Source organism: Haliaeetus leucocephalus, unplaced genomic scaffold (genome assembly GCF_000737465.1).
Source record: "Haliaeetus leucocephalus isolate CR32 unplaced genomic scaffold, Haliaeetus_leucocephalus-4.0 Scaffold428, whole genome shotgun sequence".
Taxonomy (NCBI): Eukaryota; Metazoa; Chordata; class Aves; order Accipitriformes; family Accipitridae; genus Haliaeetus; species Haliaeetus leucocephalus.
In genome coordinates, this window is record NW_010972864.1 from 1,953,111 (window position 1) to 1,968,912 (window position 15,802).

The 15,802-nt window shown below is 37.5% G+C and overlaps 1 protein-coding gene across 4 annotated transcripts in view; it reads left to right on the forward strand.

Moving 5' to 3' along the window:
• The window catches only part of IMPACT (impact RWD domain protein), a 19,309-nt gene extending 9,260 nt beyond the window's left edge, over positions 1-10,049 (forward strand). For 2 of the 4 annotated variants that reach the window (XM_010574341.1, XM_010574345.1), the window contains exons 7-10: positions 4,561-4,634; positions 6,132-6,222; positions 9,345-9,479; positions 9,846-9,978. In XM_010574341.1, the coding sequence (XP_010572643.1) occupies positions 4,561-4,634; positions 6,132-6,222; positions 9,345-9,479; positions 9,846-9,917 (372 nt within the window). In that variant the 3' untranslated portion in view covers positions 9,918-9,978. Of the gene's footprint in view, positions 1-4,560; positions 4,635-6,131; positions 6,223-9,344; positions 9,480-9,845 lie in introns of all 4 variants that reach the window. The other 2 variants (XM_010574342.1, XM_010574343.1) reach the window with 1 other exon arrangement.
• The last annotated feature ends 5,753 nt before the right edge of the window (positions 10,050-15,802 follow it).

Below are 15,802 nucleotides of genomic sequence, written 5' to 3' on the forward strand. Positions count from 1 at the left end.
CCCCCCCAGTCTATTTTGGTACGTGTAATGTATGCTGTAATGTTTTTGAAATGCAGACTAGAACTATACACAACACTGAAGATGCAGTCACTCCAAGGATTTATAGAGTGGTGTGAAGTTTTTTTTCCATGTTCTTTTCCTAGTAATACCTTTCAGTTTACTTTTTTGACCTCTACTGAGCACTGAGCTGGTACTTTCATAGAAATGTCTGTTATAGCTCCAAGATCTCTTTTTGCAGATGCTAATAACTAGTTTGGAGTCACTTTGTACATCACTTTGCATCTATTAACATCAGTCTTCTTTGATGATCCCTGTTTAGTGGGGAAACTACTGATCTACTTGTCTTTTCTTGTCATTAACTGAGAGTTAAACCTTGAGAGGATTTTCTTCTTTCCTTTTATCCAATTCTAGCTTTTATTTTAAGAATTTTTGGTAAGGGATCTTGTCAAATGCTTTTTGAAATTCCAGGTAAGCTGGATCTACTACGTGCTCAGTGACTCTGAAAGAGTGTTGACAGATTGACAGGGTTTTGAGGCATATTTTTCTACACAAAAGCTGGAACATTTTAAGCTGTCTGTGGTTTTGGGGGTTTTGCTTCCCCCTCATTAGTTTGTCTAATATAGACATAAGACTTGTTGGTCTTTAGTTCCCTGCATCCTTCCTGGAGTACTTTTGAGATGTTGGTATTGCATCAGTCACCTTGTGCTGCAGAAACAGTTTTAACTGGTAGGTTAGATACCTTTTCTATAGTTCAACAGCTTCATACTCCAATTCCCTTTAAACTTTTACAGAAATATGATCTGGTTTTGCTGATTTGTTTTTATTCATTTTATCAGCTTGCTCAACCTTATTCTGTGGTAAGGCTCCACTATATCATCGTTGCCTGACCTTTTAAGATCATACACACTGTACATTCTTTTAGGTTTTTGTGCTATAGCTGTATCTCCTCTAAGTGATTCTCTTATATATTATATTTATTTGCTGGCAGTACAGGTCTCTGGTAAGCTTCAGCTTCTTATGTGTTTGAGGAAAAAAATTATTACTAATTTTATTTTTACACCTTCAAAAATGTGCTGTGCTTTTCACATCTATCTTGTCATCTATCTTATTTTTCTCTGTCGGGATGCAACTTGAGCTTTTCTGAACACATTTTCAGCTTTTTTGAGCTGTTCTTTTCCTGCTTGCAAAGTGAAAGTAATTTTATTCATTAGGTTAATGTGGAATAACTCAGTGTTTTAAAATACCTGGTACATTACCATTTTGATTAAAGTAGCACTGCACTTCAGGGGCTTTCTTAGCTGTGCTCAGTCCCTATGAACTGTGAGTCCCCATGAACTGTGTTGCTTTAGAAAGGGAAGAAATTGCAATCATTGTCTTAATGTCCTTTTCTCATTTTAAAAAACTCATGCTCTTTGATCATGATTATGAGTAAGATTGTTCCAACTTACGAGGAATTCTGTACCCATAGACATGGGTTTCCAAAAGGGCAGGTCTGTGTCAAGAAATTGTACTCACTTAAAGCAGGTTAGTAATTTCCCTTTTGCATGCAAAGACATTCTTAATTTCTTCTTTTATGACTTTTTTTTAAAGACAATATATACAATTCAATAAACCTAGGAATTTCCAGTCAAGACTTATTGGTATGTGGTTAGTATAAAGATAGAGCAATTCCTCAAGTGTCAAATCCATCTTGTTTCAGAGTCTTGCTGTACAGTGTGAGGTGATTGGTCTTCAGACTGCAGGGAAGCTTTGCTGTAGTATGGACTAATTTTTCTGAAAGGAAGCCAGAAGAGGTGAGGAATAGGGTAAACACTGCACCTGTAGTGAAACCTAGCTTCCTTATCAGCTGAGGAGATTAGTATATGCCCATAATACTTTATCTGCATAATCTATATGTTGCAGTGATATTCACTGATGTCGTGTTTTAAGCCCAGCCAGTAACAAAGCACCACAAAGCCGCTTGCTCACTGCTCCCCCCCAGCCCTGGTGGGATGAGGAGAAAATACAAAGAAAAGCTTGTGGGTCAAGACAAGGACAGGGAGGGATCACTCACCGCTTATGGTCATGGGCAAAAGACAGGCTCAACTTGGGGAAGAAACAAAATCAATTTAATTTACTACCAATCAAATCAAAACAAGGATATTAGGAAGTAAAAACCAAACCTTAGAACACCTTCCTCCCACCCCTCCCTCCTTCCTGGCTCAACTCCATGCCCAGTTCTCTCTACCTCCTCCCCTCAGTGGTGCAGGGGGACGGGGAATGGGGGTTGTGGTCAGTTCATCACATGTTGTCTCTGCCGCTCCTTCCTCCTCAGAGGGAGGACTCCTCACTTGTCCCCTGCTCCACCATGGGGTCGCTCCCATGAATGTGAGTCCTTCCCACGGGCTGCAGTCCTTCACAAACTTCCCTGGCGTGGGTGCTTTCCACGGGCAGATTTTCAGTCACAGACTGCTCCAGCACAGGCTTCCCATGGAGTCACAGCCATCTTCGGGGGCATCCACCTGCCGTGGTGTGGGCTCCTCCGTGGGCTGCAGGTGGGCATCTGCTCCCCCGCTCCCCTCCATGGGCTGGGGGGGACAGCCTGCCGTCTTGTCTCACCATAGGCTGCAGGGGCATCCCCTCCTCTGGCGCACCTCCTGCCCCTCCTTCCTCCTCACTGACCTTGGTGTCTGCAGAGGGGTTGCTCTCACATTCCAATCCCCTACTCACTGCAGGTACCCCTTCTTAAATCTGTTCTCCCAGAGGCACTACCACTGTTGCTGATGGGCTTGGCCTTGGCCTTGGCCTTGGCCAGCAGCGGGTCCGACTTGGAGCCAGGGAAGCTTCTACCAGCTTCTCACAGGAGCCACCCCTGCAGCCCCTCCCCGCTACCAAAAACCCCACCACACAACCCCCAAACAATTGTTATTTTAAGAAAGTACACAGATTGCTGTGTAAATTCCTTTACTGAGTATTTTTAATGGTGGAATTTAACTTCCAATATAGTTTTCAATAATGATAGCCAGAGTAATACCATAGTTACTTACGTAACAGAATATGTTACCTTGTCTCAATTTGGCTTATTCTGACACTTAAAATGTATGTAGTTCTTGGACTTGACATTGGTGGGACTAAGTAAGGTGGGACTAAGAACTGATCTGTTGTTAAGCATCTTGTATCTTTTATGAGCAGGTGCCTCACTGACATGCAAAGAGTTACATCCCTTAATTCCCTAAAGCAGGAATAATAGAGGGGCACAGGAGGAAAAAAAATAAGGCTCAAGAGCTACGACAGGAAAAAGGATAAACTATTGCTTAGCTATTAGGTGTCTGTCTTGGAGGTTCATTGCTAATACAGACGTATAATGAATCTTTAAGGTATGTTTTTAGGAGCCTGGTAGCTGACAAATAAGTAATGTCAAAAGTGATGATCATTTCATATGCTTTGTACCCTAAGTCCATGTATTGAAGTGTATTTATGAAAGTGTATTAAGTAATATAAGTTGTCTTTCTTCAATATTTCCCTTTAGGGGGAAAAAAAAAAGGAGAAAATAGGTGTCTGAAGCAATGTTCTCTGTTAATAATAGGAGTTTTTTTCATTAAGGTGTCTTATATTTGAGGTGATTTTTCTAAGTTGAATTTCTTCCAGAAGAATTCGAAATAGCACAGTATAACTTAAGACAGATATTAAATATGTATATTTATTACTCCTCAGAGACATTTTTCTTTGGAGTGTAAGGCAATTTACTTGCCAAGCATGTTTTCCCAAGCTTTCTCAGCTTCAGTAATGTTTTGCTCAAAGTAATATTAATTTTGTATTATGTACTAAAACAATGTCTGATCAAAGCTCTCTGTTTTACTAGACCAAATTGGAAAGGGTTGAACAATTGCTGGCTTGTTTAATTAGAAACAGAAGATGAACTGATATTGATAAATGTTTTGAAATTGGTACCTCTGAAGAACAGAGAGATGGACACGGTGGGAATATCTGTTTTCTGGGAAATACTGACGCTTTCAGACCCTTAATAGAACACACTTTTTATTATTCTCTCTGTGAAATGGTAACTCTGAAAAAAAGTACATTTGAGGAAAAAGGAAAAACTCAAAATGTAGTAGAGCTTTCTAAACATCACGTTTTTGTGAAATAGATAAAAGCAGTGTGTAATGGGAAAACATATGTCAAGTTGTGTTATATTCCAGCTTAACGTTATAGTTGAAAAAAGTATGCAGGTGTAATTGATACTTAATACAGATTGAAAATGTTTTCCAGATCTTACTGTCTCTCTTGTAGAAGTGTCAAATTGTTTTACTAAACATCTTCAGCAATATCATGAATGTACACAATGCACAAATTCAAGGAACCGCTGTTTTCAGTATCTCAGAAAAATGATTTGAAACTAGCATGAGGGTACTGAGAAGCTGCTTCCTGAGTTACCACACTGAATATTTAATTCCTTTTATGTCAAAGTGTAAAACTGTTTCATTATAGTATTAAGGAGGTGGTGTTTGTTTAGCAGTGATATTGAGATGGTGTGTATGAAATTCCCATTATAAAAGGAAGCGTATTTCTGTTTTTTTAAAGGTAAAGAGAGTTCTTGAAAAATTATATGAGAATAAGAAAATTGCAAGTGCTACCCACAACATATATGCATACAGGTGAGAGATGAATAGTGGTTTTTTTTTTTTTTTTTTTCAGTGTTCTTTGACAAATGAATGCAGGACATGAGAAAAGTAAAATCCATCAAAGAAATTCCTTGCTATTAAAACTTTATGGGAGTAGGTTTCTTAATTGTATGATAAAGGTTTTAGGCTTTATTTTGAATTTGAGGTCAAGAAAGTAGAACATATAGTAGGAAATATGTTAAGATAGTAAAGCAGCATTAGGAATAAAAAAAGACTAAAAGTGGATTTGAATATGTGTTGTTATACTTTGTATTGTATGTTTGAGCATGGAAGTGCTATGTCATCCTGAACTAAATGTGTTTTTAATTGGGTGAAGTAACTTTTTATTCCCCAACCTTATATTTAGAAATAGCTGAAAATTTTTAATTGAAATAAGAGTTGAAACAAAAAGCATATGAATTTTCAGTGTTTGGCAGTGGCCTGTCTCTGGCAACTTTTGTGAACATAGCTTATGTGAAATGAATTGGTCTCAGTTCAGATAGTGATGTAGGTTTTCTGAGGAATGTAAGTGACAGTAAAAGGAGCCCTTTTCATTACTGGAGGAGCCAGTCATCTGAAAAAGCATGTATAGACACTGATCCATTCATGCACATCCTGGTGTGATCCTAATGAAACATGAAATGAGAGCAAGTGAAAGCTTACTTTACCAAAAAGTCTACCTAAGTAAAAAGTTTCTGTAAAGAGGAGATTTCTTTTGCTGCTGCTGCTGATCTATCTGGCTTCTTTCATGCATACTACCTAAATACACTTCAAAAAAGCAACAGAAACATACTTACTGCTTCACATATGTCATCTAGTACCAGAAGCCTCTTTGTCATTGTGTCATGTGTGTATTAACTCAGTTCAGAAGTTGTGAAATCAATTGGTAACAAACAGTAGACCTCTGAGCGTTACTTCTGGAAAATTAGACCTAGGCAGCTGTCCTCTACATGAAACAATATACCCCAAAGTTTCCTGGAGTGCCCCCTGAGGAAGGAGATGGCATGGAGAATCTGAAGGCGAATTTCAGTAATAGTTTCATGCTGCTGCTGAAATATAGACATAACTAATTATTCATAATATTTTTGTCCGAGTTCTTCCAACTTGTGTGTTCAACCATAATTTGAATCTGTATCTGATAGAGTTGGTTTCAGCTAGGCTTAATTAGTAGGCCAAAAACCTAAGGATTTTTCTGATTAGGGACTTTACGCTGGTAATGACTCTGGAGTTAACTTGCAGTAGCTGAAGTCTATTTAAAGCTTCTCAAAACTTGTTCTACTGTACAGGCAAGTATTTGTGGTTTACCCTAAGCCTTACCCTGTTTTCATGTAAATGTCCTTAGTAGAGAAGTACAATTGATACACATGTGTATGAAAGATCTCTGAGACTTCATTAATGATGTCAAAATGTTAGCTGATTCACATTTTTGAAATCTATTTTATGTTCATTTTTTTCTTTTTTTTTTTTTTTCTTCTTTGTTTTCTTTTTAAGAATATGCTGTGAAGATAAGCAGACATTCTTACAGGATTGTGAAGATGATGGGGAGACAGCAGCAGGTGGACGTCTTCTTCATCTTATGCAGGTCATAGAAATTAATCTTTGACTTCTGGAAGTCTTGAACAGATTTTAAAAATCACTACGATGTAAATAAACTTGTAGATGATTATTTTAATTCTTGCTCTGTTCATAGCCAAATAGATGATTGCTTTCTCAAAGCTGAAAGAAGTAACACAACTGTTGCATGCATGTAGTAAATTGGGATTTCCAAGTCTTGGATCATAGAAGCAAGTAGTGTTTCATAGGTGGTAGTAATAGTTTGAACAGTTAAAAGATAAATAAGTTTTGGTTCCTATGCTTACTATGTGGTGTAAGGTATATAGAAAACGAAGACTGGAGGAAGCTAATGGACCAAATGTAACAGCTGACCTATGCACTGCTTTTCATTCGGTTTCCTTGAATATTCATAATAAAAAGACACTTATATTTGAACTTGCAGAGTAGAGCTTCAAATGCAAAAGGTAGTGGGAGTGAAGGAGTTAAGTTATTTTGATCATTTAATCTGTTTCTTTGTGGCGTTTCCAGTTCTGGGTCCTTAGCCCTCATGCTCACATATATTTTAGTTTTCAAGTGTTGAAATAATACTCCCTCAGCAAAGTTGCTGCTAAATGTGAATTGAGTTTGATAAATTTTGATTCACTGGCATGATGCAAGCCCTAGTAAAACCATAAATAAAGTATCATAACTACAGGGGACAGCTGGGTACATGTTATACAGTGCCTCAAGTCACTTAGCTTTATCAGAACACTAATCATTCTTTTTAATTTTGTTTTTTTGACCGATGTCCCCTTCACAACAGGCATTTTCTTTTCCTGTCCTTTGCTTATTTGCATATTCTGTTGCTCAGTGTGTTCTACTCTTATTCCTGGAGACTGTTTTAAAGCTTTTTATTATTATTATTTCAAAGCTTTCTTTTTTTTTTTCTGAAAAAAATATAATTGATGGAAATATTTTGACATTTTTTCATTTTGAACTTTTTGAAACTTCCTAACTCAAACCTGACTTGGGAAGGAAAACTTACGTTATGTAATACATGCCAGTATATGTGATAAGTGTGAAAACATTATTGTAATAAAAATAATGTAAAGAAACAACTTTGCAGTTACTGTACCTCAGTTTGTTCTGAGCTTATCAGGTTTTTCTCAACATGCTAATGTATACATTTGAAAGCTGTCACACAGTGTCTAGGCACTTAATATTCTGTAAAAATCCAGTTTAGAAAGTGACATGAAGTCTCCCCTTTCAAATGTGAATGTGTCTCAATCATATGGATCATCTCTCTCCATCTGTAGTCCTGATTACTGGGAATATTTTTGTTTTGGAAGAGTACTGCTGTAGGGATCAGAAAAGTGCAATTTTCACCCATGGGAAAAGATTAAAATAGTTTATGGGCTGATTTCTAGATGTTCATAGGTCTTGTAGTTTTTCTGTTATAAGCACTTACACTTACTCTTTTGCAATAGAAACCTTATCTTGTTTCAGATAAACCTAGCACTTCAGTCAAGATAGCACCTTCCGGTTACAAGAAACTGTATTTTAGATTAATTCTTTCGAACTTAGAGTTAAAAAATTTCCCAACTATGTTTGGCATCCTGTTTACTGTGAACAGTTGCTATACATAGACTTTAAGGCTGATGTGTGAATGTAGAGTAGAAAATGCCTGTCACAAAACCTGCTCCTATCATTCTTTCTTTTTTTTTTACATTACCCGTTTCATTTTAAAATTCTAAGAATATTTCTGTTTTCACAAACAATGATAGAATCTTCTAATAGTATTGTTCAAATTAGTCATATATATATATATTTTTCTCCTTAAGGAGGTGATGAATGGTTGTTAACGGGCTTTATTGATAGCTAGCTCTTAAGGGATTTTTCTCACCTCTACCAAACCACCCTGGTATCTTGCAGACCACAGTGTTTTTCTCAGCTTTATGCAAATAAAACTGTGTTTGCTCTGTCTGGCTCCAAGCCATCTGTGTGCATTAGTGTACTACTGCGCAGGACTTGAAAGCTGTTTATAAGTGAAGACATTCCACAGAGATTTCAGATGCCTTTGTTTGAGGGACAAATTCAGGATTACGGTCACTAATCGTGCAAGACTAATTTGAGCAAAAATACTAACTAGCGATTGTCACTATATGTTTCCACGCAGTAATGTGTATCTTATATTTTGACAAGATGTGTGTTTCTCTCTGATACTTAAGTCAATTGGCATTCCCTGTGTTACTTGTGTTTGCTGATGATGGGGAGATCTTGAGGAAAGAATTGCTGTAAGGTGGAATAAATACTAGCTTTCAAGCTAGTCAAATCACATTTAGATTTTGTGAAAAGTAAAGCTGTTGAAGGCCTTCCATGTTTCTTGCCTTTAACTGCAGTAAAAGAAATCATCTTTTCTGTTTAACTCTCTACTTGATTTTGTTACAGTCTTAGAAAAGCTATATAAAGGTCATTTAGTTCCTTTCAATCCTAATCGCTAATACAATTATTTCATGTTGTGTGGACTTTATGCCTTTTTAAATTCAGAAAGCAACTGCTTGGTTGTAAGGGACTAAGACTCAAACCTAGAAAATGCAGAGGTTTTTATGTATTATCCCTGTGCTGTTGCCAAGTCCTGCATGTGGCAACAGTACTACCTTATGGCATTTTAGGTATCCATATGTATAATGCCTGTCCCCTGGCTGTTACTAGCCTCATCCACTGACACTTCCGAAAATGTGGATAGACACTGCTTTGTGACAGAGGTACTCTGGAAATAATAATTCATCATATCAAAGAATAATAAATCTAACTCAGTAATTTTTCCCTTTAAGTAATGCCTGAAGCTTTTGACACATGACAGAGCAACTGTAGTGCACATTTGCGTTTCTGAGGCTTTGCACCCTTTCTAAGGGATATATTGACTCATTTTACTTTGAATTTACCTTTGGGTAGGATCTTGGAAAGGGAATCTTACCACAACTGCTGACTCGTCACTATTTGTTGTCCTCTGATAACATACGTGTGACACAGACCTGATTGTAAGTTCTTCTTAAAAATGCAAGGTAGTAGACTTTTTCTGTGTTTGAAATTGGTGTCAACAGTAAAACTAATTCAATTTAAAAATAACAACTTTTCTTTCTTCCTTTCTTTTCTTTTTTTTTTAAACAGATTTTGAACGTTCATAATGTGTTAGTTGTGGTATCCCGCTGGTATGGAGGTATTCTCTTAGGACCAGATCGTTTTAAACATATAAACAATTGTGCAAGAAACGTACTTGTGGAATACAACTATATACCTTCAGTGGTAAGTTTCTGCCACTTAGAATGAAGGCATTTGTATGTGAACTTGTGTAAATTGTCACTGCCAGAAGAAGCCAGAAGAAAACTAATACTATGTGCGTCATCTTCTGGTTGCTTTGACGCACTGATGGTATGCAAAGGATCAGTGCAAAGACTCTTTGATCCTAGAGCTTCCAAAGAAGTTCTAGGAAGAGCAGACAAATTAATGAAACTGAGTGAATAAATACTACACAACTCAAAACTTTCATAAATCCCAGTGAACTATGAGGACTGATCGTATGAAAAATAGTTCTCATGGGTGACCTTGAGAGAATACTCACGGTATGTAAGAATGTTGTTTAAATTTTGAAATGCTTGTTTTTCGTTTCAGGAAGAATCATCTAAACAAGCAGGAAAGAGCAAAAAGATCAGGAAGGACAACAAGAAGAGAACAGAACACTGAATTATTTTTAAAAACTATAAAAGATTATTTTGCACATATTTATACAAAGAAAACATGGACATTATTGCCTTATCCAATACAACAGACGTTTTGTATTGAAAAGAGAATTCAGTAAAGCTATATATACATTTTCATCTTGTTCTGTGATTTCTTCTGCTGTTCTGAAGTAGAGCTTAGACACAAGTTTTCTGTATTCTTACATGTTTCAACTCCTTGTTGGGAGGGCATTGCAACATCTGGAACCATTTCCCCATCCCACCCCCTCCCACTGGACGATGGTTGACTAATTTTAAAATGTGGATTACTGTTGTGTTTTACCCCCAGCTGGCAACTAAGCACTATGCAGCCACTCCCTCACCTCCCTCACAGTGGGATGGGGGAGAGGATCAGGAGGGCAAAAGTGAGAAAACTCGTGGGTTGAGATAAAGACAGTTTAATAGGTAAAGCAAAAGCCGCGCACACAAGCAAAGCAAAACAAGGAATTCATTCACCACTTTTCCTCGGCAGGCGGGTGTTCAGCCATCTCCAGGAAAGGAGGGCTCCATCACACGTGGTGACTTGGGAAGACAAACGCCATCACTCTAAATATCCCCCCTTTCCTTCTTTCCCCAGCTTTTTATTGCTGAGCATGACATCATACAGTCTGGAATATCCCTTTAGTCAGTTGGGGTCAGCTGTCCCAGCTGTGTCCCCTCCCAACTTCTTGTGCATCCCCAGCCTCCTCACTGGTGGGGTGGGGTGAGGAGCAGAAAAGGCCTTGACTCTATGTAAGCACTGCTCAGCAGTAATGAAAACATCCCTGAATTATCAATACTGTTTCCAGAACAAATCCCAAACAGCCCCATACTAGCTACTGTGAAGAAGATTAACTCTATCCCAGCCAAAACCAGCACGATTACTTAGCTTCTCCATTTCTGGGTTTGAACTCAAACATCTGTCTTATATTAGGAATTGAATTCCCTAGTTTGTTGTATTGAGGGTGAGACCTGGTTCATAGACCAAGTAATTTATGAAGTTTTAGATTTTCTATACCTAAAAGGAAAGCATGTGGCCTAGTGCTATATGGCCTTGGAGGGCCTGGTCCTGGTTATGCAGTTGTTCATGCTAGATGAGGTCTGGTTGGTGACATAAGAAAGACTGGACATGGGCAATAAACAGAAATGTGAAGAGATTACTTCAAAATGTCTTTGAGGATTGTTCTGTGACTGTTGGGACTCTAGGAGCCTGTGGAAAAGCTGAGGATTAAGTGGTTTATAGCTAAGGGAACTAGTGATTTCAACAAAGAATATAGGTATTTTGAAATTGGACTGTTACAGCTAGTAGTGAACATTAGTAACCATTCTGAAGTGACTTCCATTGGTGTAGAGTGGGGAAAAAAACAAGTGTTAATGATATGATCAGAAACACTTGAATTTTCTACTATTAATAGCTTCCAGACTTCTCTAATGCATTACATAAAAATTAACAGGACCTTTCGTCAGTTAATTGTCATATTGCTATTTAGATGGGATTTAAATTTTCTTTTTTAAGATTCCTTTGATATCTTCCACTTGGGGAGGATGGACTTTAATGATCTGTTGGATTTTTTTTCTTTTTTTCTCAAGTTAATTTCTAAACTTTGTGATCCATTAATTACTAGCTGACTCACAGGTGCTTTCTTAGGTCAGGTATACCTTATGTAGCTTGCTCATATAGTAATGTCAGGGCTGTGACTATTTTTAATGACATTTCTCTAGTGGCACTTACATAGTTTAAAGGTGTATTTGTAAGACTAGCTTATTTGACCTCCAGTTCAGTATACATCTTTCTGCTAATATGTTCTTACACTGAACTGTTCATTATAGTTATCCAGCATGGGTACCCCAGAAAACCTTTCCCAAGGCAAACTTCATCTAATCAAAGTAACTACTCCAGAGTGTGATACAGCAACAGAGATACTCCTTAACAATTTCAGTAACTTGAAAAGTACCACTGAAAAATGTGATTTAAAAAAAAATAATAAAAAATTACTGCTGATTGATTTATTGAAACAATGTTATGCAGTTACATTACCTTGTCTGCATAGTAAAGTTCTTGGGTTCAGCCTTTTATCATCTGTACTTGTGATAATAAAATGGCATTCCTCTCAGGGAATGAGAACCATATATTACAGTATATAGTGGTCCTGCTCTTTTTGGGTCACACAAGTATTTCTTGTTCATAGTTTGTCTGTCTTATGGAGAGACTCTTTTAAAATAAAAATTTTGTCATTCACTTCCAGTACCTTATTGACTTAAGTATTCCAAAGTTTCTGTTGCTTTTATGAAAGTTTGAAAATGTGGCAATTAATATGGGAAGCAGGTGAATTGTGAGAAGTTATGCTGCAGCTGCCCAAGATGCAATTCCATTGATGGTAATGCATGTTCTTTTTCCAAAGAGCATCCTTTAAGTTTTGAATGCTCAGAATCAGCAAGTGATTCTGAAGGCCTGAACTTTTGGGTGTTCAGTCTGAGGTATGTGAAAGCTAGGTGTCCGGGTTTTTTTATTATTATTATTATTACTGTTTTTCCCAGTAATCCCAACTGATCCTTGTCCCCAAGAACCTCATGTTTCAGTGTGGTCTGTTAGAAAAACCAAACCCCTCAAATGGAAGAAAAAAGTTGTTGATAACTACATGCTGTCTAAATGAAATAGACCATATAGGTCATCCAATCAGTGAGCAAAACGAATCCCCGCATCCCTTAAAATGGCTAGAAACAGACCATCAAAGTGGAAATATGTTTGTATTTTCATGCTGTTTCTTCCAGAGAGAACATGAAGTGCTGGCTAGCTGTCTTGTGGACACTTTTGGTTAGAGAAGTTGCATTCTCTTCCTATTTTTGTTTGTAAGCATTTGCTAAGTGTACACTTCCTTTATTCTATGAACAAGTTTTCATGTGGCTTTCCAGAAGAGTTTTGCAATGCAGGATTTTGTCCTTTCCCTTGAGAGTGATGCCTCAGCATACCTCATGACCTAAAGAACCTGTGATTCTTGCTCTTTGACTATTAGCTATGCTTCAAGGAGGCTGTATCCCATCACTTAACTGAATACAATTGTTTCTGCTTTGTAATTCAGAAAATGTTAGAGCAGCAGCAGTCGTTACATGTCACGATCAAAAATTTAGCACTGATGCAGCAGTTGAAGTCCTTGAGATGTCAAGAGTGTTTTCACACTGGGACTTGTAATCAAAGGACACAAGTAACCTACTCCACATGTAGAGCAGAGCAGCAGTAGACACACGGAATATATTTTGATCCTCGCATTTTCATCATTGCCTTTAATGTATTTGGCTTGTTAACAAAGAAATCAAGAACCTAAATTCTTTAGAAACTGGGCTATGCTATAAAACATTTTGTTTCTCTTAGTGAAGAACAGAGGTCCCCCAGAACCTGAGAGAGGAAACAAGTCAGCCTACTCTTAAAAGCAGCTGTCTTGCTTCCTAAGTCACTTGTGCTCTGAGGCCATAAGCCATTGCTCCAAAAAAATATGCAGATATCTTTAAAAAAAGGGAAAAAGAAAAAAAAAGAAAAAAAAAGAAATTATACTTCATAACATTTGTTGAAGTTGCAGGTTCCTGTAGTCTAACCTTGGATAGACTGGTATCTCTGATGAAGTATGTGCTTATGAAGTATGTTATTCTGAAGCCAGTGTAATGCTGTGCAATGAACTGGAAGTACTGATATCTTTTGTCTCTGAACTATAGTAATTTTAGATTGTGTTGTGGTTTAACCCCAGCCAGCAACTAAGCACCACGCAGCCGCTCACTCACTCCCCCCCCTTCCAGTGGGATGGGGGAGAAAATCAGGAAAAGAAGTAAAACTCCTGGGTTGAGATAAGAACGATTTAATAGAACAGAAAAGAAGAAACTAATAATGATAATGATAACACTAATAAAATGACAACAGTAGTAATAAAAGGATTGAAATGTACAAATGATGCGCAGGGCAATTGCTCACCACCTGCGGACCGACACCCAGCCAGTCCCCGAGCTGCGAATCCCTGCCCCCCACTTCTCAGTTCCTAAACTAGATGGGACGTCCCATGGTATGGAATACACTGTTGGCCAGTTTGGGTCAGGTGCCCTGGCTGGGCATGAGAAGCTGAAAAATCCTTGACTATAGTCTAAACACTACTGAGCAACAACTGAAAACATCAGTGTTATCAACATTCTTCACATACTGAACTCAAAACATAGCACTGTACCAGCTACTAGGAAGACAGTTAACTCTATCCCAGCTGAAACCAGGACAGATTGCTATTCCTTTATTAATTAAAAAATGTGAAGAGAACAAAATAAACAACTACTTGTAATCATAATAATCCTGTCATTTTGATAACTAATGACCATTTGGTTTTTATTGCTGAGATAAGTCATCATTTTTTATTTTGGGATACGGTTTACAGACATTAAGAGAGAAGTTGTAGCCTTCAGTATGTGTCTATGCAGAAAAGAGAAAGATTTGCCTGTTCTGTTAGGTATATGTCACCATCTTTGCAGGTTTCTGTGGTGAAATGAAGTTAAGTAGAATCAGCAAAATTACCCCTGAGGGTGGTAAAGGAATGAATTTTTGCACTCTGTTATCTGAAGTGTGCTGACAGGAGATCTGCTTTAGATTTGGCACAGCTTCCTCCCCTAACAGGTAATAACAAGGGTGGGATCAGCCTTTGCTTTTGAGTAAGCTGGGGACACAATCACCGTACTCCTGTTAAGTGCATTATTATATTTACCGATATTCTAAACTCCTATTGCTAAACAATGTAATAATCTTATTTATCAATGTAAACAGTGACAGTTTAGTATTTTCCTGCAAGTTAAAAATTTATAAATAAGGATCTAGAGAAATGTATTGAAAATCAACTAAATCAGAATGGAACACCAAAGTTAGTCACTCCAGAACCAGGTGATGCAACGTCACGAGAAATCAGATTGCGTCAAATTATGTGTATGTGAACTAGCAAGTGGGATCCAGCACGGGAAAAAGATAACAAAAAATGGCTTGGAACAACACTAACTTTAAAAATAATGTCCTAACAGAATATATCATATTAAACTGAAGCAGCAGTTTTAACAGTTTTTGTTATCAAATATTGTAAATTTGTTTAAGACAATATAAGCTGTATGCATATCCCCTACTTGTGGAAGAGTTACCAATTTCATTATCTGGAAAAAAAGTAAGAAGAAAAGGATTATAGCATTAATTCATACATAAAGTACAGTTGCCTGTCAAAAATGTGTCCGTGAAGAATCAAAAACTAGCAGAAAAAGGGGGATTGTGACTTCTATTTAGTTGGTTTTGCCACTCCATTGTCTTATCTCTCTCTTTTACTGTTTTTGCTTTGCTCTTCTGGAAATGAATCAGGAGCATGGCTGAAACTGGATTAGCCATTATAGGACTGCAGTCTCCTACAAGGTAGTTTCAGAATGATTTATTCTTCTTTGTTGCTCAAACTTAAGTGAATGGACCAAGAGCTGGAGTTTGTATCTGGTCTCTGATTGGGGTATTTTGTTAGCAAAGTACCTTCTAAAGAACTGCTGGGTGGTTTCTCTGTATAACAGAGACTTCAGATAGAAAAGCCTTAATCAATTCAGGACAGTTGAGCAATGGAAAAGAGCTCCTGTCATTCTTACAAGCTTCTCTTCAGGAAGTGGTGATGAGACAGAACATTTCATCTAAATGTCCTACCATGTAGAATCATAGAATAGTTTAGGTTGGAAAAGACCTTTAAGTTCATCAAGTCCAACTGTTAACCTAGCACTGCCAACTCCACCATTAAACCATGTCCCTAAGTACGACATCTACACATCTTTTAAATACCTCCAGGGATGGTGACTCAACCACTTCCCTGGGCAGTTTGTTCCAATGCT